The 24,506-nt window shown below is 39.3% G+C and overlaps 1 protein-coding gene across 2 annotated transcripts in view; it reads right to left on the minus strand.

Annotated features, from left to right (window-relative positions):
* The window catches only part of LONP1 (lon peptidase 1, mitochondrial), a 147,459-nt gene that overhangs the window by 14,264 nt on the left and 108,689 nt on the right, over positions 1-24,506 (minus strand). For both annotated transcript variants that reach the window (XM_053703032.1, XM_053703030.1), the window contains exons 15-17: positions 11,910-12,075; positions 9,792-10,000; positions 7,197-7,361 (exon numbers count right to left, since the gene is read on the minus strand). In XM_053703032.1, the coding sequence (XP_053559007.1) occupies positions 7,197-7,361; positions 9,792-10,000; positions 11,910-12,075 (540 nt within the window). The remainder of the gene's footprint in view (positions 1-7,196; positions 7,362-9,791; positions 10,001-11,909; positions 12,076-24,506) is intronic.

Here is a 24,506-nt window from a genome sequence, read left to right on the forward strand (position 1 = left end):
GCCGGAAACGGAAAAGAATTTTTGCGCCAAAAAAGTCCGCGCCAAGAATGACGCAATAAAATGAAGCATTTTCAGCCCCCGCGAGCCTAACAGCCCACATGGAAAAAAGTCAAATTGAGGTAAGAAAAAATATGATAATTCAATGCATAATCCCAAATATGAAACTGACTGTCTGGAAATAAGGAAAGTTGAACATTCTGAGTCAAGGCAAATAAATGTTTGAATACATATATTTAGAACTTTATAAATAAAGTGCCCAACCATAGCTTAGAGTGTCACAGAAAATAAGACTTACTTACCCCAGGACACTCATCTACATGTTTGTAGAAAGCCAAACCAGTACTGAAACGAGAATCAGTAGAGGAAATGGTAAATATAAGAGTATATCGTCGATCTGAAAAGGGAGGTAAGAGATGAATCTCTACGACCGATAACAGAGAACCTTATGAAATAGACCCCGTAGAAGGAGATCACTGCATTCAATAGGCAATACTCTCTTCACATCCCTCTGACATTCACTGCACGCTGAGAGGAAAACCGGGCTCCAACTTGCTGCGGAGCGCATATCAGCGTAGAATCTAGCACAAACTTACTTCACCACCTCCCTTGGAGGCAAAGTTTGTAAAACTGATTTGTGGGTGTGGTGAGGGGTGTATTTATAGGCATTTTAAGGTTTGGGAAACTTTGCCCCTCCTGGTAGGAATGTATATCCCATACGTCACTAGCTCATGGACTCTTGTTAATTACATGAAAGAAAATACATTTACATTTTGGCAGCCACCAGTGGGTACTACAGCAGAGTGCTAATTGAGCATGGGAAATGTTATTACAAGGAGTAAAGTATTAGCATTTGAGAGGATTTCTGAGTGTGCACTAAACCACTATGCACAGTGTGAGACAGACTTGGCACTTTGTTTGTGGAGTGTGTGCCTGAGTCAGAAGGCTGATCACTTTCATTTGCAGAGGTGGTAGGAATTACTTAGCAAATGTTTTTTATTTCTTTGTGCAATTTAAGATTGTAACTTCAGTGTGGTAGTAGTTGTATGGTGGGGCCAGGGGTCCATAAAAACACATTTTTTTAGCAGCAGTGTATTTATGATTATTTGACAATGCTGTAGAAATTCTATATTTAAAACCATACAGAAATATTTCCTCCTCAATACACAAATGATATATATTACATTATAGTTTACTGCCCCTTTATGCAAGGACTTTCCAGATACAAGGAGTCATTTTATCTAAGATTTTTATATCTGCATAACATGTTATACTCTCAGACTAAGATTGCTCAGTGTTGGAAATGAGACAGGTTAACTTAAAACTGTTCAGTTTACTCTACAGCTGACTTAATTTTGAAATGCATACCAACAAGCTTAAATCCTGCATTTAACCAGAACTAATGGTATGAATACCACAGCTAATGGTTCCACCAAGACCATATAGAGTACAGCATTTTCAAAATCCACAAGTACAGCTGTCAGATGGGAACATTTGAACACTATATTTGAAGTGGTGCTCTTGGGTGGAGAAAATGGGGGAAATAAAATCAAACAAACATATGTCAACCTTTTAAAAGTACTTTTCTTCATCTAGCCATTTACCTAGATCATTAATGTACAATTTTGAATTCACAGAATTATTTTTGTTTGCACATTTACAAATATGATTCTTTAAAAAGTGATCTCTTAATTTCTGCATTTTATTTATCATGCATGTCACACACTGTTGATTTAGGGGATGCAATGTGCATAAATGTTTCCTCCTGTGAGTGTTTCTGTGGGTGTCTGTGTTTATGTCTTTGGTTTGTGTCTCTATGAGTGTGTATGTATTTTTTTTCTGTTGGTATCTCTGTGAGGGTGGGTGTGTATGTCTATGTGCATTTTCTGTGGATGTCTGTGAGGGTGTGTGCATATGTCTTTGAGCTTTTTCTATGGGTGTCTCTGTGAGGGTGGGCGTGTGTTTGTCTTTGTGTATTTTCTCTGGATGCCTCTGTGAGGGTGTGTGCGTGTGTGTATGTTTGTGTTTTCTGTGGGTGTCTCTGTGTGTGCGTGTATGTCTTTGTGTGTTTTCTGAGGCTCTCTCTGTTGGTGTTTCCTTGGGTGTATGTGCAAGTTTGAGTTTGTGTGTGTGTCCGTCCGTCCATTGTTTGTTCCTTTTTAGGGCATTTTGACCTTACTACTGATTATTCACATCTTTCTACAGACTTTGAGACTAATGAGACCTTTACGGAAGTCACCAATCTACCATTTAACCTTTAAATTATTGTTTAGCCAGTTCAGGGCCCTTCCTTTCAGCCACTGCATGCTGTTGTCATCATTTAGTTGGCATCTTCCTTTACAAAAAGATAATCAGAACTCCATATTTTCTTTTCTAAATCTCCTTTTTTTACAAAACTGTAGTTTACCTCATTACTTGTCAGGTCAATGTAAACAAGTGCTGAGTGTCTGTTTGGGTGTCTGTGTCTGAGTTTCTTTGAGTGTTTGCTAGAGTGTCTATATGTGAATCCTTATGTGTGAGTGTGTGTGTTTCAGTGTGAGTGTGTCTGTGTGTGTGTATGTTACTACCTTTACAACATTTCCAAGTGTAAATAGACAACTAAGAATAAAGTGCATATACGTTTTAGTCACTTGGACAAAAAGTGCACATGTCAAAGGGGGGGGGGGGGCCCTGATCAATGGTTGAGTCAGGGGCCCCAAAATTTCTAGTGGCGGCCCTGTCCGACACTATCTCTTTGGGTAACCCATGTAAACAGAAGACCTCCCGGGCAAAAATTGAAGCAAGCTCCTGAGCGGTAGGCAGCTTCATCAAGGGAATTCAATGTGACATTTTAGAAAAACGGTCAACCACCATAAGGATAACAATATTGCCATTGGAAACAGGGAGCTCGACAATGAAGTCCATGGAAAGATGTGTCCAAGGACGCTCATCATTAGTAATAGGTTGAAGGAGACCCACAGGAAGACATCGAGGAGTCTTATTCTGTGCACAAACTGAGCAGAAGGCAACATACATAGCAACATCAGAACGAAAACCTGGCCACCAGAATTGTCGAGTGACAGACCAAATCATTTGGTTCTTGCCTGGGTGACCTGCGGCTTTAGGATAGTGGTAAGTATGCAAAAGTTTAGTTTGAAGATTCTCAGGAACAAAACACCACTAGGTTTCTTCGGAGGTGCATTGGTTTGTGCAGCCAGGATCTTCTCCCCCAAGGGAGAAATCAAATTAGTACATATGGTAGCCAAAATATGGTCAGGAGGTATAACAGGAGTAGGTACAGACGCCTCCTTGGACAGAGGTGAAAATTGTCGAGAGAGGGCATCAGCCCTAACATTCTTACTACCAGGCATGTAGGAGACCACATAATTAGACCGAGACAAAAATAGCGCCCATCTGGCCGACAAACGTTTTGCTTCACATAGATAAGTTAAATTCTTGTGGTCAATAAGAATGAGCACTGGCACGCTAGTACCCTCGAGAAGATGCCTACATTCCTTAAGTACCAAAATTATGGCCAGTAATTCCCTGTCGCCAATTTCCTAATTGCACTCCGCTGGAGACAATTTCTTAGAGAAGAAACCACACGGATGCAAGGAACCGTCAGGCGTAGGGCGTTGAGACAAGAGGGCACCTACTCCAGTCTCAGACGAATCGACCTCAAGAACGAAAGGCAGGACAGGGTTAGGATGAGCCAGAACTGGAGCGGCAGCAAAGGCAGTCTTAAGACTATCAAAGACCTTAATGGAAGTTGGTGACCAACGGAGTGGATCATTCTCTTTACGGGTCATGTCTGTGATAGGTTTGACCAAGGAAGAAAAGTTTTGTAAACTTTCTATAGTAATTGGCGAACCCCAAAAAACGTTGAATAAACCGAAGACCAACTGGGCGAGGCAACTGCAGAACTGCAGATAACTTGTCAGGATCCATGGAGAACCCTGCAACGGAGATAACATAACCTAGGAAGGTTACTTGAGTCTGATGGAACTCACATTTCTCGAGTTTACAAAACAGGCCGTTCTCACGTAGTCTCTGAAGAACCCATGTAACATCAGAACGATGAGCCTCAAGTGTGGGTGAGTGTATGAGGATGTCGTCTAAGTACACCACAACACACTGTTGCAACATATCTCATAGGACATCATTAATAAATTCCTGAAAAACAGCAGGAGCATTACATAGGCCAAAGGGCATTACAAGATACTCATAATGCCCGCTCCTGGTGTTAAATGCTGTTTTCCATTCGTGGCCCTCCTTAATCCTAACGAGATTGTACGCTCCTCTCAAATCAAGTTTAGTGAAGACCGTAGCTCCCTTGAGGCAGTCAAAGAGTTCCGAAATAAGCGGAATAGGGTAAGCATTCTTAATGGTAAGACGATTAAGACCCCTATAATCAATACATGGTCTTAACTCGCCACCCTTTTTCTTCACGAAGAAGCCGCCAGCCCCTGCAGGAGAGCAGGATTTGCGGATGAACCCCCCCTACACAGCATCGACAACATACTCCACCATAGCACAATTCTCTGCAACAGACAGAGGGTACACCCGGCCCCGAGGAGGAATGGCTCCGGGTTGCAGGTCTACGGCACAATCGTAAGGCCGGTGAGGAGGCAACGTACCGGCACGCACCTTGTCAAATACGTCTAGGAACTCTCGGTACTCCTCTGGCAATTGAGATACCAAAGAAGTGCACAAGACTTTAACTGGTTTCCGAAGACAAGTGGAAATAGATTGCGGGGACCACAACAAAATTTCAGACCTGCGCCAGTCGAGACTGGGATTGTGTTTTTGGAGCCAGGGATAACCCAGAACAACCGAAAAATGCGGAGTTTATCACCTGGAACTGGAGGGTTTCAAAATGGAGAGCCCCAACAGCCATGGACAACGGAGCAGTTTCGTGAGGAACGAGTGCGAGCTGAAGGGGCCTGCCATCAATGGCCTCAATAGCAAGCAGAACGGACCGAGGCAAAACAGGAATGGAGTGCTTTGATACAAAAGCACTGTCTATGAAATAGCCCGCAAAACCTGAGTCAACAAGAGCCTGAGTGACTATGGAAGAGTCCACCCAGGAAAGGACAACCTTGAGGTTTCTCCTTAAGGTTTCTCCTTAAGCGGTTCCGGGGACGAGGATAAACCACCCAAGGTCTGCCCCTGACAGGACCTTAGGTGTGAGCGTTTCCCGGACGTGTAGGACAAGACTTCGAAAGGTGGCCCTGTAACCCACAATAGAGGCAGAGCCCCTCCCTCCTCCTAAAGGCCCTCTCCGCCGCAGAGAGATGCGTGAATCCCAGCTGCATCGGCTCAGCAGTACCTGGTGACTCGGGACCAGGAGGCATGGGAGGAGAGGGAGGCATGGGTGGGAATGAACACGTAGGAGACAACGGAACAGGAGGATTCCACAAGCGCTCCTTGAAAGAGGGCCTCTCACTGAGTCTGATGTCAATTAGGATAAAAAAAAAGACACCAATGCCTCAAGATCCTCTGGTAAATCTCTGGCAGCAACTTCGTCTTTAATCGCATCAGAGAGCCCATGAAAGAAGGCGGCAACAAGGGCTTCATTGTTCCAACCTACGTCTGCGGCAAGCGTACGGAACCTAATAGCATACTGAGCAACAGATCTTGTACCTTGCTGAATGGACATGAGTCGTTTAGCAGCAGAGGAGGAGTGAGCGGAACATCAAATACCCTTCAAAAGGAGGCCACAAATTCAGGATAATTTGAAATCACAGGTTTAATAGTCTCCCACAAGGGATTAGCCCAGGCAAGAGTTGTGTCAGAGAATAACGAGATGAGAAGTCCCACCTTAGCACTGTCAGAGGGAAACGCCTGAGGTAACATTTCAAAGTAAATGCCCACCTGGTTTAAAAACCCTTTGCACTGAATAGGATCGCCTCCATATCGTTGAGGTAGAGGTGCAGAACCGGACATGCTCCTGGTAGGCATAGGTGCAGCAGCGGAAACAGGAGCAGCCATAACTTGCGGGACACTTTGGTCCAAATGTGCAGTGTGAGTCAGCAGGGTTTGCAGGGCTAGTGCAAATTGATCCAAGCGGTGATACTGTTCATCCATCCTGGAAATTATGGCAGGTAAAGGTTGATTATTAGCACCATCAGGATTCATGTCCTTTGCGTAATGTCAGGGTGCCAGGAATCAGACTGAGACGAGAAGTGCAAAAATAATCAAACCTTTATTAATAGCAAAAAATAATAAAAAGTCCACAAGTCAAAAACAGAGCTGATAGACGAGCCGGAATCAGGAACAAGGAAAACAGCAGAGTCAGGAACAAGCCAGGGATCAGGAAGCAGGAAGGACGTCAGGCAGCCAGGTAATACACAGGAACTCTAACAAACAGGTCTGAGACAACGCAAAGGCAAAGCATACTGAACAGAGGCCCTTTAAATAATAAGTGATGACATCACAATTCTGAGACTGCATCCTGTCTCACATGGATGATGCACATCAGTCTGGCCATAAAAGGAAGTGCAGGAAATGAGCAGCATCCCCCACAATGCACCATAGTCAGGAAGAGAGGTGAGTAAAATGGCTGCCAGCAGCACATGGCAAACACAACAGGGAAAAAACCCTGACACTATGGAGCTGTTAATATGAGTCGGGATGGTTTCGCAGAAAGACTCTCCCTGCATCTCCGGACTCTAACTTTCATCCATGCTCTCACTGAGAGGCTGACAGGACAACTTAAAATTCCAGTCCCATCTCGAAGAGTACTACCCTCCATAAGAGACTACTCCGAAATCTTCTAACACTTCTCTGCCAACCTCCTGTGACGAAAGGCAAAGAATGACTGGGGTTATGAGGAATTGCGGAGGTATTTAAGCCTTTGGCTGGGGTGTCTTTGCCTCCTCCTGGTGGCCAGGTTCAGTATTTCCAACAAGTAATGAATGCAGCTGTGGTCTCTTCCCATATTAAGATGGAAAATGGTATCTTTAGAAAGTCTATTTAATGGCGAGAAAAACGGTACATAATATGTGTGGGTACAGTAAATGAGTAAGAGGAAAATTACAGCTAAACACAAACACTGCAGAAATGTAAAAATAGCCCTGGTCCTTAACGGTAAGAAAATGGAAAAATGGTCTGGTCACTAAGAGGTTAAAATTGCTTGCTGTATCTAAATCATGAAAGTGTAGTTTTTAAATTACTGCCCTTTAAATATGTTAGAAATAGGTGTTGCAAGTAGTACTCACAGCAATAGTCTTCTCTTTGATGCCCCCTACAGGCAGGATCTTGCCGGTCAGTGAGACCTCACCGGTCATTGCCAAGTTCTGTCTAGCAGGTTGTTCCATGGCAATGGAGAGCAGAGCAGTAACAATGGTGCAGCCTGCGCTAGGCCCGTCTTTAGGAGTAGCTCCCTATAAAGTATGGACAGAAGAGTGATATATACACATGCACACCACTGCAAATGAGTACAATATAGATCACTAATAAAGTCTACTAAACAATCAGATGTGCAACGTTATTAGGAGGACGTGATTAATGAAGGTGACAATCAAACACATTGCTGCCTTTTTAACTTCTGTGTCACAATTGTTTCTATAATTTGTTGCCACTTGGTATCATTAGTTTTATTAAGTTTAGGATGAATGGGAATTTGTACGCTGAATCTTTTATTTCATATACATATCCAAAGATATCCTGCTCAGAATCCTCTGCCAAGAGCTTTGTTTTCTGTTTTTTTCCTTAAAGTGATCTTAAACCCAACATTTTCTGTTCAGGATTCAGATAGAGCATACAATTCTAAACAATTTTCCAATTTACTTCTATTATAAAATTTGCTTTGTTCTCTTGGTATAGTTTGTTGAAGGATCAGCTACGCACTACTGGGGGTTAGTTGAACACATCAAGTAAGCCAATGAAAAGAGGCATATATGTACAGCCAGCAATTAGCAGCTAGTTCCCAGTAATGCAGAGCCCACCTTGGTATTCTTTTCAACAAAGGATATCAAGAGTACAAAGCAAATTAAATAAGAGGTAAAAGTTGTTTAAAAATGACATGCTCTATCTGAAACATGAAAGTAAAGAGTTGGGGTTTTATGTCCCTTTAACGTTTTAATCAGTTCAGTTTATGCCGAAAATAAATAAATAAATAATGCCAGCACAGGCCCATAATAACTTGCTGATCCATGACAAAAAGTATACACGGAAAGATAATCATCTTTATTCCAATGGACATCTATTTTTTAGTAATGGGAAGGAACAGTTGTTTCAATGAATATCGCTACTTTCAGTAGATATTACGCATGCGTCATATAATATAGCAGAGGTTCCCAACAACATCCAGTCTTTAAAATAACAAGAGAGTGCAATACAACATAAATAAGAAAATAAAACAACATTATTTATTTTTTTATTTGGTGTATTTTAAACAGCATTACATTTTTCTATTTTTGATACTTCAAGTGTTCCTGTGCAGAATAAAACCTATTCTTAATCATAAGAGCTGTGTCAAGCAATACATTTTTTGGAAGAGTCTATATGTCAGTAAAGAAATGCATTTTTAAGTGTTAGTTGTACACAAACATACATTTCCAGTATTTACAATTTCAGTTTTAACAGCTTTTACTCTTATAGTAAAGAAAAGCACTGCATGTTAGTTATCAGCAGCTGTTTTATAACATGATGCAACTTTCAAATGTTTGGTATAAACTGCACTTTGCAATCACTTGACAGTACAGGGGTTTAACATTCCAAGAGTGGTGAATAGTCCTAACTATCTTTAAAGGGACCCTAAACACCTTGCCATTTCACAAATTACTATAATATTATTAAAGTTTATACTGCTACAAAGACAGTCCTTATTATATTAGCAGGATCTGGTCTTTTTTTAGATAATTTAATATGATTAAGTTTACCATCCAAACCACAGCCCATCTGTTTGACTGGGAGCAGCCATGTTGTAACGCGCGTTGCAAAAATAAAAGGTTGGTCACGTGATGCGCTGATTAGTGGAGTCAAACGAGCCTGCACAATTTTTTTATATTTTACTGAATCTATTCTGCACGCAAACCCATGTTCTAACATCCTCCTCCCCACAGGTAATACCTTGTCTGCACACTTCGCTGTCAGACCTGATAGCAGTTGCGCGCATTTTAGATATATTCACAGCCGGACAACAAAATTGTGAATACGTTGATCCTTTCCTAAGCTTTACTCTGCTCTCCTATTGGCTGCTCGCTCTTCTCTCTAAGCTGTACACACATGGTACAGCTTAGAGAGAAGAGTGAGCAGCCAATAGGGCAGCATAGCAGAGTAAAGCTTAGGAAAGGATCAACGTATTCACAATTTTGTTGTCCGGCTGTGAATATATCTAAAATGCGCGCAACTGCTATCAGGTCTGACAGCGAAGTGTGCAGACAAGGTATTACCTGTGGGGAGGAGGATGTTAGAACATGGGTTTGCGTGCACGATCACATACAGATGATGTGGCATCCATAAAAGTGCCCAGCCCCATTGTCAATGTCTACATGAAAAATAGAAGATTATCTTTTAAAACAAAATAATAAAGGATGGATTTTTAAATTTAAAAAAAAAATGTATGCATTTTGCATCCTCACACTTAAAGGATGTTAACACATTCATTAGTTACATGTCATTAATGTATAGTGTTTAAGGTCCCTTTAAATGTATTTATTATAAATTTGATATGCAGCCATAGTTGCTATACTTAAAATATGTTCTCAAAACCTAATGAGAGAGAAAAAAAAAAAAGTATTGTAAAAGCCTAAGTTGTAAATATACATTAACAGTCACTCAGTTAAACATATTTTAGATGTAATTCTCACCTCTGGGACATGCAGGTGAATGTGTGAGGTGACCAGGAAATTATTGTCAGGGTCCTTTTTCATCAGGAAAGCACGTGCAAATGTGTAGGCAATCTTTGCGCTTTCCTTCATAACATCCCCAAGTTGACCTGTCACCTCCAGAGTGCCATCTTTACTCTCCTTATCCAGGGGACGTCTCAAAGACGTCTCAATGAATAGTGTGGAGCCCCCTAAGTAGATATGAAACAAATGTCAGCAGAAATAGGATTGTTTTCCAGAGTAAGAAAACAAAAAATTGAATAGCAACAAACTATGGGCTAGATTACTAGTGGAACACTATTCAGCGCTCCTGCGTTAACATTGCTAGACGGAGGATTTTTGCACGCATTGTGTGGCGCTTGTATTATGAGTTCAAAATAAAAAGTTAGCGTGTGAGCAAAAAAACCTGACGTGCACAAAAAGTTGAACTTTAAAACAACTGCGTTAACATATTCTCCAATGGAGAGCAAAAACGGCAAAGAATTCCCCAAAAAACTAACACCTAATATTTGCGTGCCGACCCGACCACGTTTATTCAAGTGTGCTAAACCAGACATGGTGTGTATATATATATATATATATATATATATATACATACATATATACATATACATATATACATACACACACACAGGTATGGATATATACATAGGAAAAATAGATGATATTAAATTACTTAGAACATATTCCCCTATGTGAAGAACATTGGAATGTGAAATATTTACAGTATTGCATAAATATAGTTTTCAGCTACTTGACTGCAAAGGGCTCCAATGCAAATAAATACATATGTTTACATATATAGACAAATATATATGTGTTTATATGTGCATATATATGTCTGTAAATAAATATATATATACAATGTTTGGTGAGTGCGGCTGGATGCCGATATGAGATGTTATTTGTCTTGAGGAAGGCTTCTGTGAAAGCCGAAACGTCGACTATGAACAAGTGTTGATATTAAGAATAAATTTTGCTGTTACACAATTATCACAAATCCTGAGAGTGCCCTTCATTCTAAAAATCAGTTTTATATATATACTGTATATATACAGTATATATACAGTATGTATATATATATATATATATATATACTGTATATATACAGTATATATACAGTATATATATATATATATATACTGTATATATACAGTATATATACAGTATGTATATATATATATATATACACACACACACAAATAACCATATATATATAAATTATATATACACTGTACATACATATTTAGACATGTATGCAGTATGTATATATGTATGTATGTATGTATCTCTATGTTAAAGTCCTTTGAATGCCTTTTTTTCTAACACCTGAGACCTCATATCTTTGAGCCCTTATAACTTTTTAAAGCAATATTTTTTTAAATACTTTTATCAGACAGTGTTACAAGTGTAGATGCTTGATCGAAGGAGGTGCTGGTCAGAGTGAGTTCCAGTATAATATGAGGATCCCTTGGAAACATTGTGAAGGATTTAATTAATGAAATAAAGCTGTTAAATTTTGGAACTTTTCACCCTGTATTTTCCTTTAGTATTCACGTTGGGTACTTTAGTCTGCATTATTGTCGATTCTCCTTCACAGTGTTTCGAAGGAAGCCTCACATTATAATGGAACTCACCCTGACCAGCGCATCTGTATACGGCAGTCCTGTGAGAGACTGTGGGAAGGCAGCAGTCTAATTAGAAGGGAGTACTGTTTTTATTCCATATTGTGATCTGCTGTTTAACAGAACTTGGATAGCCTGTAAGTTATTATGAGTGTAAACTGTACTGTTAAATGTATTTTATGATGTTTTTTGTGTAACCTTTTGTCTTGTGTAACAGTTAACCAGAATGCTAGTCCCGCTAACCCGATGCAAGATAAATTTGATTGCGCTCAAGCAAATGCGTTTAGTTTCAACTCATAATAAACGTGCAAAGAGCTGAAAATACCCCATATCGCTTGTGCGCTACAGTTAGCGTGCCACTCGTAATCTAGCCATGTATGTTATTGCTTGGCACACTAACAGGGACATTGAATGATGTTAAAAGAGTGCTAGGGCTGTACAAACAACCAAAAACGTAAAAATATTGTTTACTCACCCATGGCGGTCCATGCCAGACCCATCACTACTCCAGGTGGGGTGACATCATACATCCTATCCACAGTAAAGATTGGCTTCCCAACAAAGTCCTGCAGGTTGGAGGATGTCACCTCCACAAACTGGGCTTCCCCATTTACAATCTTGTAGGCAGACTTTCGTAAAACCTTAAAGAAACAGATTAAAAAAGAAATTTCTTCATCATCTATCATGTTTTCCATTTTGCGTTCCATGGCCTTCACATGCCTTCTTGCCACCATTTCTAGTATAATTTTATATTATATACAATATACACATACATAACAAAACAAAAACTTTATGGAAAGGGTTTTACCTAAGTGTAGTGTAGTGCATGCCACACAAGTTATTTCTGGTGACGGCATACAAATACCAGAAAACCATCAACAGCTACTCAGACACACAACAACCCTTTGCTGTGTTTCCTGCTATTGCACAGTAATTAAAGTTAACAATAAATGTTAATGTAAGCAATGGTAAAACAGAGATAGAATGAAAGCCTTCCATACAATTGGCTGCAATCAGAAAGAATTTAAATAACTGATAAACTCCAACTGTCATGAAAGGAAAAGCCTTAAAAGCAGAAATCAAATAAGTAAGAAGGTTGTTTCGCTTTAGGCATCAACGTTAAAGTGCAGCTAATTATGGCTGTTGTCCTGAGGGGCACTAGCATTCTCTTCCTCTCCTTTCCTACTAGTAACCCCCTTTCAACCTTCCTGATCAGTGCCCCCTATAGTAATTTCAAAGCCCCCATGGGCAGTGCCGCTCACTTTAGGAACCACTGATTCCAAACAAATTATTTTGGGTTGGGTAACATTCAGTGTCAAAAGACTTTACATCCACATCTTTCTGGAGACTTGACCTTGATAGTTTGGCCTTGCACCTGTGTTCTATGAGTATAGGTCTTGTTCCATTATTAGTATGTCTAGCTTTTTAGGTGTTTTTTTTTTTTTTTTGTTCAGTCTGGCTAGAGTTACTTTTTTTCTGCTAGAGTTGCAACTTCTCATTGTATATATTTTTCTAGAAGTGTTGGCCTGCTTTCTGTTGGTCTACTGGTTTATGGAAGCTGAAAACGTCTTTGGTAAGTTGGTAATATTTTATGTTTTAATTTTAATAGCTTTTTACCTGGAAAGCTTGATGTTTGGTCACTTTAAAAATAAAAAAGGAACTTTTAAAAATAAACAAAATGCTTAAACCCCCCCCCCCCATTATATTAACTTGATCAAACTAATTATTAGATTTATCTAACACTTGAGCTATGATCGGATGTGCTGCAAAATCATGTAATACAAATATATGCTTAATTTCCCCTCTTGGGGCAAACTGCATATATTTCAGCAATATGAAAAACAAAATTTATGCTTAACTGATAAATTATTTTCTTTCCTGGCATGGAGAGTCCACAAATTCATTCAATTACTAGTGGGAATTCAACTCCTGGACACCAAGAGGAGGCAAAGAACACCCCAGCAAAGCTTTAAGTATCCTCCCACTTCCCACAATCCCTAGTCATTCAGTCAAAGGAATATGGAAAGAGAAGAGGACACAAAGGGTATAGAGGTGCCTGAAGTTTAGAGATGACAAGAAACAAAACAAGCCGTCTAAAAAATTAGATAAGGGCGGGTCGTGGACTCTCCATGCCAGGAAAGAAAAGAATTTATCATCAGGTAAGCATTTTGTTTTCTTTCCAATGGCATGGAGAGTCCAGGAATCCATCCAATTACTAGTGGGAACTAATACGCAAGCTAGAGGACGCAGAATGGAATTGAGGGAGAACAAGAAAGGCGACCTAAACAGAAGGCACCACCACTTAAAGAACTGTCCCCCCAAAAGAAGCCTCAGAAGAGGCAAAAACATTGATTTTGAAGAAATTTGAAAAGGTATGCAATGAAGACCAAGTGGCCGCCTTGCAGACTTGTTCCACAGAAGCCTCTACGTAAAAGGCCTTGGAAGAAGAGACAGCCCTAGAGGAATGAGCCAAAATCCTCTCAGGAAGCTGTTTTCCAGCTGTCTCATAGACCAACCGATGACACTTCTCAACCAAAAAAAAAAAAAAAAAGAAGATTAGAAGAAATGGCCATCAGGCCCTTACGTTCATCAGAAAAATATCAGAAGATTACTGAAAATCCCTAGTAGCTTGCAGGAAGAACTACAAAGCTTGCACTACATCCAGAAAAGAAACAGACAGTCCTAAGAGAAAAGATTAGGACATAACAAAGGAACTATAATAAGTATAATTTTGGATTACAATTTCTTATTGAATTCAGACTTAATATCTAAACCAGTTTCTTGGGACGAGTGCAACTAGCTGGAGATGATATCTCTCTGAACAGAGCTTCAAAGGATTAAACCAGTTTCTTTCTCCTTGCAAATATGTACTAAACTGGAAAACAGCAGATAATATCTCTGAACAAAACTTCCAAGTATGTCCTTATCACAGAGTAGCTAAAGGCTTATGAAGTCCTTGGTAAGAGTTAGTACCATAACTTCATATCATTCCTGGAACTTCAAAGGACGTATATAGCCCATGTTCTTATATAAGGGTAATAAACAGCATTGTCCAACATCAAAGGAGGCTAACAGCTTATGCCCTGGAGTCCCGTCAAATGTAATTTCTTGGACAAGGGTGACACCTACAGGTAGCTGGCTACTTTTGCTGGGATTTATCAAATGGACATTTAAGCATTTATCAACTGGACATTTAAGCATTTGATTGGTTAAGACAATCTTCAAGGTGGGGCTATATTGCTTTATATATGCTGTGTAAAGAACAGACAGGTAGGAAGGACAGAATTACACCAAAGGTAATAGAGACAGACTTCAGATTTCTTTGCATCCACCCACCGGCATTAGTCTATAGTGTAGATAGGTTAGAGGAATAGAGCCTTGAATGTTAGACGCTTCTCTCACCACTCATGTATAGATTTGTCATTTAATAAATGTATCCTTTTTTATAAGACTGGTGTAAGTATCATTCTTTAAATAGGGTAAATGGATTATAAGGAAAAGCCTGACACTGATTTTAGTCACTGACCCAATATTAGAAAAGGGTCTTTTTCACAGGAACAACAATTTCCTGAGTGATATTGCGGACCGAAACCACCTTAGGAAGAAATCCGTAAATGGTACAAAGGACCACCTTATCCGTTATGAAAAAAAGATAAGAGGGATCACACTGCACAGCCGAAAGCTCTGAGACTCTACGAGCAGAAGAGATAGCTAGAAGAAACAAAACTCTTCAAGACTATAACTTAACATCAATATAGTGCATAGACTCAAAGGGAGCCTGCTGCAAAACCTAAGAACAAAAATAAGGCTCCACAGAGGAGCAACAGACATAAATGCAGGCCTGATTCTGACCAGGCCTGAGCAAAAAATTAAACATCTGGTAGGTCGGCCAAACGCTTATGCATTATCAAAAAGGGCAGAAATCTGACCCTTCTGACATCTACCGACAAACCCTTCTCCAAAACCTCCTGGAGGAAAAACAGAAGCGGGAAAACCTCACCGGACTCCAAGGAAAACCCCCGAAAATCGCACCAGTAAAGGTAAGTGCGCCATAAAGAATATCTTGAGAGAAACCGGCTTATAAGCCTGAATATGGAATCAATAACCTACTCACAAAAATCTTGTCTGAACAAGACTAGGTGTTCAATCTGCAAGCAGTCAGCTCCATAGAGACTAGGATTTGGATCCAAATCTAGGCAAAAGAAAAACTTCTTAGTGTTCCTAAAAACACTAAAGGGACAGTCAACGCCAGAATTGTTGTAGTTTAAAAAGATAGACAATCCCTTTATTACCCATACCCCAGTTTTGCATAACCAACACAGTTATATTAATATACATTTTACCTCTGTGATTAACTTGTATCTAAGCTTCTTCTGACAGCCCACTGATCACATGACATTTGATTTATTATCTATTGACTTTGATTTTAGCCAATTAATGCAGTGTCTGCCACAAGTCACGGGCATGATTACAATTTTATCTATATGGATCACATGAACTAGCTCTCCCCTGTTGTGAAAAGCAAATAAAAAGCATGTAAAAAAAAAAAAAGCATGTAATAAGAGGCGATCTTTAAGGGCTAAGACATTATTATGAGCCTTCTTAGGTTTAGCTTTCAACTAAGAATACCAAGAGAACAAAGCAGAATTGGTCATAAAAGTAAATTGGAAAGTTGTTTTAAATTACATGCCCTATTTGAAACAAAGTTTTTTTTGGACTTGACTGTCCCTTTAAGTAAGAATATGATATATTAAGACAATACACGTCTCATACACTATCAGGAATCATCTCAATAGGAGAGAAATGAAAATACAGAGTCCATAAAATTAAATATGGAAATAAACAGTGTCCTAAGAGCACTAAAAGAATATGTATATTATACAAAGGACCAAGCATGATGTCACAGACATCAGAATAAATCATCTCAATATGAGAGAAATTATGAAATGAGTCCAGATACATAAAAAATAAAAACAAACTAAACATCTTAGAATGCTAAGATCATTAAGAAATATGTAAATGTCATAGACATTAGCAAAGCACACCTCCATATGAGAGAGATATAATATTATACTCAAAGGGAAACAAGAAAATAGGCATGTTAGTGACTTAAAATCACTAAAAAAAGACAAAATGCTTACAACAAAACTCCCGAAACTCCGATAACTCAGAAAAACGTAATATCCCTAAACATAATGTGCACAGCAGACAAAAGATAATATAAGCAGACATAAGGTTTATAACATATCTAGAATATACCTTTAAAGTAGAGAGATAAGGAAAAATCAAACAAGCTAGAAATCCCCAAACATACATTTAATATGCACAGCAGACAAAAGCTAAATTAAGCAGACATAATGCATATAGCCATCCACACAATCTACTGTAGAAAAAATAGGGGAAATCATGATTAAATTGATTTTCTTCCTATCCATCTCTCTACCACATTGTTAAAGAGCAGAGATTTGACAGTGCTAATAACATAGTCACTAGCCAAGAATTGAACCATTGACAATTTACATTAACTTTAAACTCAGATAAGAGGGAAATGACAAAATAGTCCATCTGATGTCATCTAATAAAACCTGCAATTACGAAAACAGCCACTAGATGAGAGCAAATGATCAGGATCCCTGCTGACTATAGCATGGTACTGAAGTAACATATGAGACAAGACGACAATACAAAAACAAAAAAGTGCATAACACAGAGGGTAGAAAACACATCCCTTGAACCCATAAAAAGAATAAACAAGTTGATATTGTTTAAAACACATATACAAGTGGAAAAAAACAACCAGCATGACAGAGAAATAGCGCATTCCAGCTCTTTAACAGAGGTCTGCAAAGACACACTGTGGCAGGAACATTAACCCCACTGCCGCCAGTCTCAAGCTCCCCTGAAAAACACTCTGCAAAAATCTAACAAGGAGCAGATCTAACAAACACAAACAGGTTATAAAGCCAACTTTGCTAGACAGCGGCAAAGATCCGTCTAACCACACACACACATCTGTGATTTAACGGACAAATCTACTCAAACACCCTTAGTGTTATACAGAGAGACAACTTGTAACTCCCTGTATAAACACACATCAGGAAAGGTAAAAAAACACTTGCGTGCCGCACGTTCCAACACACAGTGTCCCAAGAAAATGCCCGCCAAACGGGACTCATCCTGATAAATAAGAGGCATTAACAAATAACATGTCGACCACCCAAAATAATAAATAAAGGATTAGGGCAGGAGTACCACCAAGCAGGCTACGCAGACTCTATCTCCCTCTGAATTAGATAAAGGGATTACCTGTGATCCCCTGCACACTCACCCAAGACGGCTAAAATTAAAAAAGAAGCCGTACTAACATCCAGCTCGATTTACCGGCCATAAGGACTAGGTCAGAGGACCAGCCGTAGCTCCGGTGTAGAAGGATCAATCAAAGAGAACCAACAACACCGCCGGAGGTGGGAATAGTCACGGAGCGCCGAGATAAAGATAAAATGGTGCTGGCCAGAAATTTTTTTAAACACAAATACTGAAATGTGCCTAAACATTGCGGGCTATAGTTTAACAGTACACATAGAGATCACACTAAATAAAAATAAAAATTACCCCTAAGAGCAATCCCATTACCACAGAAGCTCTAAGGCTGTATAAGGGGCCCTATATACACACACACCGGTATAGTGTCTGGCAAATACCTCCGTGACCAACATTGTATCTGCTAATGATGGCCGAGGTCCTGAAAAACTCCATATAAGAGTCCCTTAAGAAAAACATAATTTATGTAAGAACTTACCTGATAAATTAATTTCTTTCATATTGGCAAGAGTCCAAGAGCTAGTGACGTAACCCAAACCTCAAAATGCCTATAAATACACCCCTCACCACACCCACAATTCAGTTTAATGAATAGCCAAGAAGTGGGGTGATAAAGAAAGGAGTAAAAAGCATCTACAAAGGAATTTGGAAATAACTGTGCTTTATACAAAAAAATCATAACCACCATAAAAAGGGTGGGCCTCATGGACTCTTGCCAATATGAAAGAAATTAATTTATCAGGTAATTTCTTACATAAATTATGTTTTCTTTCATGTAATTGGTCCATGAGCTAGTGACATTTGGGATAGCAATACCCAAGATGTGGCACTCCACGCAAGAGTCACTAGAGAGGGAGGGATAAAATAAAAACAGCCATTTGGCTGAAAAAAATAAATCCACAACCCAAATAAAAGTTTATTCTCAAAAAATAAAAATAAAAACTTAAATCATAAGCAGAAGAATCAAACTGAAACAGCTGCCTGAAGAACTTTCCTACCAAAAACTGTTTCCGAAGAAGCAAACACATCAAAATGGTAGAATTTAGTAAATGTATGCAAAGACCACCAAGTTGCTGCTTTGCAAATCTGATCAACTGTAGCTTCATTCTTAAAAGCCCAAGAAGTGGAAACTGATCTAGTAGAATGAGCTGTAATTCTCTGAGGCGGGGCTTTACCCGACTTCAAATAAGCTTGATGAATCAAATGCTTTAACCACGATGCCAAAGAAATGGCAGAAGCCTTCTGACCTTTCCTGGAACTAGAAAAGATAACAAATAGACTAGAAGTCTTCCTGAAATCTTTAGTGGCTTCAACATAATATTTCAGAGCTCTCACCACATCCAAAGTGTAAAGATCTCTCCAAAGAATTCTTAGGATTCGGACACAAAGAAGGGACAACAATTTCTCTATTAATGTTGTTAGAATTCACAACCTTAGGTAAGAATTTAAATGAAGTCCGCAAAACTGCCTTATCCTGATGAAAAATCAGAAAAGGAGATTCAAAAGAGAGCGGATAATTCAGAAACTCTTCTAGCAGAAAAGATGGCCAAAAGGAACAATACTTTCCAGGACAGTAGTTTAATGTCCAAAGAATGCATAGGCTCAAATGGAGGGGCCTGTAAAGCCTTCAAAACCAAATTAAGACTCCAAGGAGGAGAGATTGACTTAATGACAGGCTTTATACGAAACCAAAGCCTGTACAAAACAATGAATATCAGGAAGTTTAGCAATTTTCCTGTGGAATAAAACAGAAAGAGCAGAGATTTGTCCTTTCAAGGAACTTGCAGACAAATCTTTATCCAAACCATCCTGAAGAAACTGTAAAATTCTAGGAATTCTAAAAGAATGCCAGGAGAATTTATGAGAACACCATGAAATATAAGTCTTACAAACTCGATAATAAATCTTTCTAGAAACAGATTTACGGACCTTGAGATAGAAGGTCTGGCCTTAATGGAAGTGGCCAAGGTTGGCAACTGGACATCCGAACAAGATCCGCATACCAAAACCTGTGAGGCCATGCTTGAGCCACCAGCAGCACAAACGATTGCTCCATGATGATTTTGGAGATCACTCTTGGAAGAAGAACTAGAGGCGGGAAAAGATAAGCAGGTTGATAACACCAAGGAAGTGTCAACGCCACCACTGCTTCCGCCTGAGGATCCCTGGACCTGGACAGGTACCTGGGAAGTTTCTTGTTTAGATGAGATGCCATCAGATCTATTTTGAAGCCCCCACATCTGAACAATTTGAGAAAACACATCTGGGTGAAGAGACCATTCTCCCAGATGTAAAGTCATACGACTGAGATAATCCGCTTCCCAATTGTCTATACCTGGGATATGAACCGCAGAAATTAGACAGGAGCTGGATTCCGTCCAAACAAGTATCCGAGATACTTCTTTCATAGCTTAAGGACTGTGAGTCCCACCCTGATGATTGACATATGCCACAGTTGTGATATTGTCTGTCTGAAAACAAATGAATGGTTCTCTCTTATTGATTGGTAATCTTGCCTCTTGAGATTTCCAAACCCCTTGTGCTGTCAGAGATCCCCAAACAGCTCCTCAATCTGAAAGACTTGCATCTGTTGTGATCACAGTCCAGGTTGGACGAATGAAAGAGGCACCTAAAAATATATACGATGGTGATCTAACCACCAAGTCGGAGAAAGTCGAACATTGGGATTTAAGGATATTAATTGTGATATTCTTGTATAATCCCTGCACCATTGGTTCAGCATACAAAGCTGGAGAGGTCTCATATGAAAACGAGCAAAGGGGATCGCGTCCGATGCTGCAGTCATGAGCCCTAAAACTTCCATGCACATAGCTACTGAAGGGAATGACTGACACTGAAAGTGCCGACAGGCTGCAACCAATTTCAAACGCCTCTTGTCTGTTAGAGACAAAGTCATGGACACTGAATCTATCAAATAACTTTTTGGTAAATTGATCCTCCAACCATGTCTTTGAAGAAACAACACTAGTTGATTCACGTGAGATTCTGCAGAACGTAAAGACTGAGCGAGTACCAAGATATCGTCCAAATAAGGAAACACCGCAATACCCCGCTCTCTGATTACAGAGAGTAGGGAACTCAGAATCTCAAGAACTGATAGTGATCAGGATGAATCGGAATATGAAGATATGCATCCTGTAAGTCTATTGTGGACATATAATGCCCTTGCTGAACAAAAGGCAGAATAGTCCTTATAGTCACCATCTTGAAAGTTGGTACTCTTACATATTGATTCAAAATCTTTAGATCCAAAACTGGTCTGAATGAATTTTCTTTCTTTGGGACAATGAATAGATTTGAATAAAACCCCAGGCCCTGTTCCTGAAACGGAACTGGCATGATTACCCCTGATAACTCCAGGTCTGAAACACACTTCAGGAAAGCCTGAGCCTTTACTGGGTTCGCTGGAATGCGTGAGAGAAAAAAATCTCACAGGTGGCCTTACTCTGAATCCTATTCTGTACCCCTGAGAGACAATACTCTGAATCCAATGATTTTGGACCGAATTGATCCAAACATCTTTGAAGAATTTTAATCTGCCCCCTACCAGCTGAGCTGGAATGAGGGCCGCACCTTCATGCGGACTTGGGGGCTGGCTTTGATCTCTTAAAAGGCTTGGATTTATTCCAATTTGAGGAAGGCTTCCAATTGGAAACAGATTCCTTTGGGGAAGGATTAGATTTCTGTTCCTTATTATGTCGAAAGGAACGAAAACGGTTAGAAGCTTTAGATTTACCTTTAGGTTTTTTATCCTGAGGCAAAAAACTCCCTACCAGTGACAGTTGAAATTATTGAATCCAACCGAGAACCAAATAATGTATTACCTTGGAAAGAAAGAGAAAGCAATCTGGATTTAGAAGTCATATCAGCATTCCAAGATTTGAGCCACAAAGCTCTTCTAGCTAAAATTGCTGGGATCCAACTAGAGCTGCAACAACTAATCGTCATAATCGATAATAATCGATTATGAAAATAGTTGTCAACGAATCTCATAATCGATTAGTTGGTTTGCAATTAGTTGGTCTATGCACAGCACCAGCTGCTTTACTCCAATGAGCTTAAGCACATGGTATTGTGTTTTATGGTTATGCCCTTAGCCTAAAGGACATTTTACTTTTCACTTTTTATGGACCGTATAAGTTTATTTTTAAGTTTACAACTACTCCTGGCTTATGTGCAACCCAAAAATAAAATAGGAGTCATAATTTGTATTGAGTATATAAAATCAGGTGATTTGGGACTATGCTTTGCATGATATAGTGCTGAGCTTATTTACACCTAGCTCTAGATTGATGTCATGTTATATGAATTGATGTCACTATTACCTGTTTGCACAATTTTTAGTGGATTGCTTGCTATTGCTTATTATATGTACTCTATAGATAAATGTGTAAGGCTGTGTCCTTTTACTGATATATAGTCTTTAGCCCTTTTGCCTTTTTTTTCTATTTTTAATTAATTGGAATATGTACCAAATTCAACCTCTAAGTATATATATATATATATCTGCTATTTTAAGAGTGGACTAGATATTTTTCCCCCTAACCTTATAGATGGTTATTTACCTTAAAGATATGTTTATGTTAAAATGAAGTCCAGGTTTACTTTGTTGAGAGTTCCCTTGCATTGGTAGAACCAACAAAGATAAATAGCCCACCTTGGTGAAATTGGCAAAACCCTATTTATGCATCTCAGGCACCTCAACAACATCTGAGCGCAGGCAAAATAGCTTGAATAAAGAGAGCCAGCCTCAGCCAGGAGCATGTGGTCATGTTGACATTTTTGCTTTTCAATGCAAAGTTTCTGAAAGAGTGACTAACAGAATGTTATAAACAGTGATAGTCTACCCATTACTAGTTCTACCTCTTTTCAAACAGTTTGTGGTTTTGTTTTGCTTAATTATAAAAATGTGTTCTGCTGCTTAAAAAATTGGACCAACAGTTTTAATGTAAAGTTTTAGTCGGAAGTTTATATTTATAACACTCAGTTTGTGGATTTTATTTTAAATATAGGAAGAAAAATATTTATTTTTTATTCGATTAATCGAAAAAATAATCGGACGATTAATCGATTATGTAAATAATCTTTAGTTGCAGCCCTAGATCCAACAGTGAATTCTGAGACAGGATCAGAAAAATATTTTTTGGCGACAAAAACGTCACACTCGCGTCATAGATGACGCAACCTTGTGAAGGACTCTGCATCAACTAAGACGCCGGAAATGACGAATTTGCGTCAATGAATGTAACTTCGCGCAAAAAAAATCTCGCGCCAAGAATGACGCAATAAACTTTGGCATTTTGCGCCCTCGCGAGCCTACTTCTGCCCTCGAATTTAAAAGACAGTCAATTTGAAAGAGAGACTATACCCCAGGTAAGAAATACATTTTCATAAAAAAGCATTTCCCAGATATGAAACTGACAGTCTGCAAAAAGGAAATATACTGAAAACCTGAATCATGGCAAATAGAAGTACAATACATATATTTAAAACTTTATATAAATACATAAAGTGCCAAACCATAGCTGAGAGTGTCTTAAGTAATGAAAACATACTTACCAAAAGACACCCATCCACATATAGCAGATAGCCAAACCAGTACTGAAACGGTTATCAGTAGAGGTAATGGAATATGAGAGTATATCGTCGATCTGAAAAGGGAGGTAGGAGATGAATCTCTACGACCGATAACAGAGAACCTATGAAATAGATCCCCGTGAGGAAAACCACTGCATTCAATAGGTGATACTCCCTTCACATCCCTCTGACATTCACTGTACTCTGAGAGGAATCGGTCTTCAAAAATGCTTAGAAGCTCATATCAACGTAGAAATCTTAGCACAAACTTACTTCACCACCTCCATAGGAGGCAAAGTTTGTAAAACTGAATTGTGGGTGTGGTGAGGGGTGTATTTATAGGCATTTTGAGGTTTGAGAAACTTTGCCCCTCCTGGTAGGATTGTATATCCCATATGTCACTAGCTCATGGACTCTTGCCAATTACATGAAAGAAAACACACCTACCCATGGTGCTAAAAAGCCTCTAAGGAAGCCTTCAATAGCGCCTGCCACCACTGAGTAATCAGGAAAGTGGTAAATATCCCCCACTCTTAGCTGATAAGCCACCCCTCACTTAGACCACAAGCCATTGAGGGATAAGGAACTTACCAGTCTTGCAGCTTTCTAAGTAGCCTCAGGTCTGACAGGAAAATCTTGGTTTTCTATATAGGGGTAGAATACATGTTGGAAGTGAAGCAAGGACTACATTGCCGTCTTCCAACTGCTAAAAGCCACTAGGACTCTTTCTAAAGAGGATTACATGGACACAGCCTAGCCCCAAATCCTTGCTTGCAGGGAAAAGTACCCATTAAAGGATTAAATATCTTCAGACACCATCTTCGCACATCCGTCCTGATGTACAAGGCAAAGAATGACTGGGGGTTTGTGGGAAGTGGGAGGATACTTAAAGCTTTGCTGGGGTGTTCTTTGCCACTTCATGGTGGCCAGGAATTGAATTCCCTCTAGTAAGTAAATGGATTTGTGGACTCTCCATGCCATTGGAAAGAAATATTAATTTTAAGGGAGTAACAGTTTATAGCAAATGACTAAACAGTATAATTGAAAAAAGAAAGTGATTATCTTGTGAAGCTAAACAAGTGAGAAGCCCATTGGGTCTCCCTGTGTCGTTGACAAAGATCTAAGAACTACGAATGGGATGTAGGTTTGTTTC

This window comes from Bombina bombina, chromosome 2 (assembly GCF_027579735.1).
Source record: "Bombina bombina isolate aBomBom1 chromosome 2, aBomBom1.pri, whole genome shotgun sequence".
Classification (NCBI taxonomy): Eukaryota; Metazoa; Chordata; class Amphibia; order Anura; family Bombinatoridae; genus Bombina; species Bombina bombina.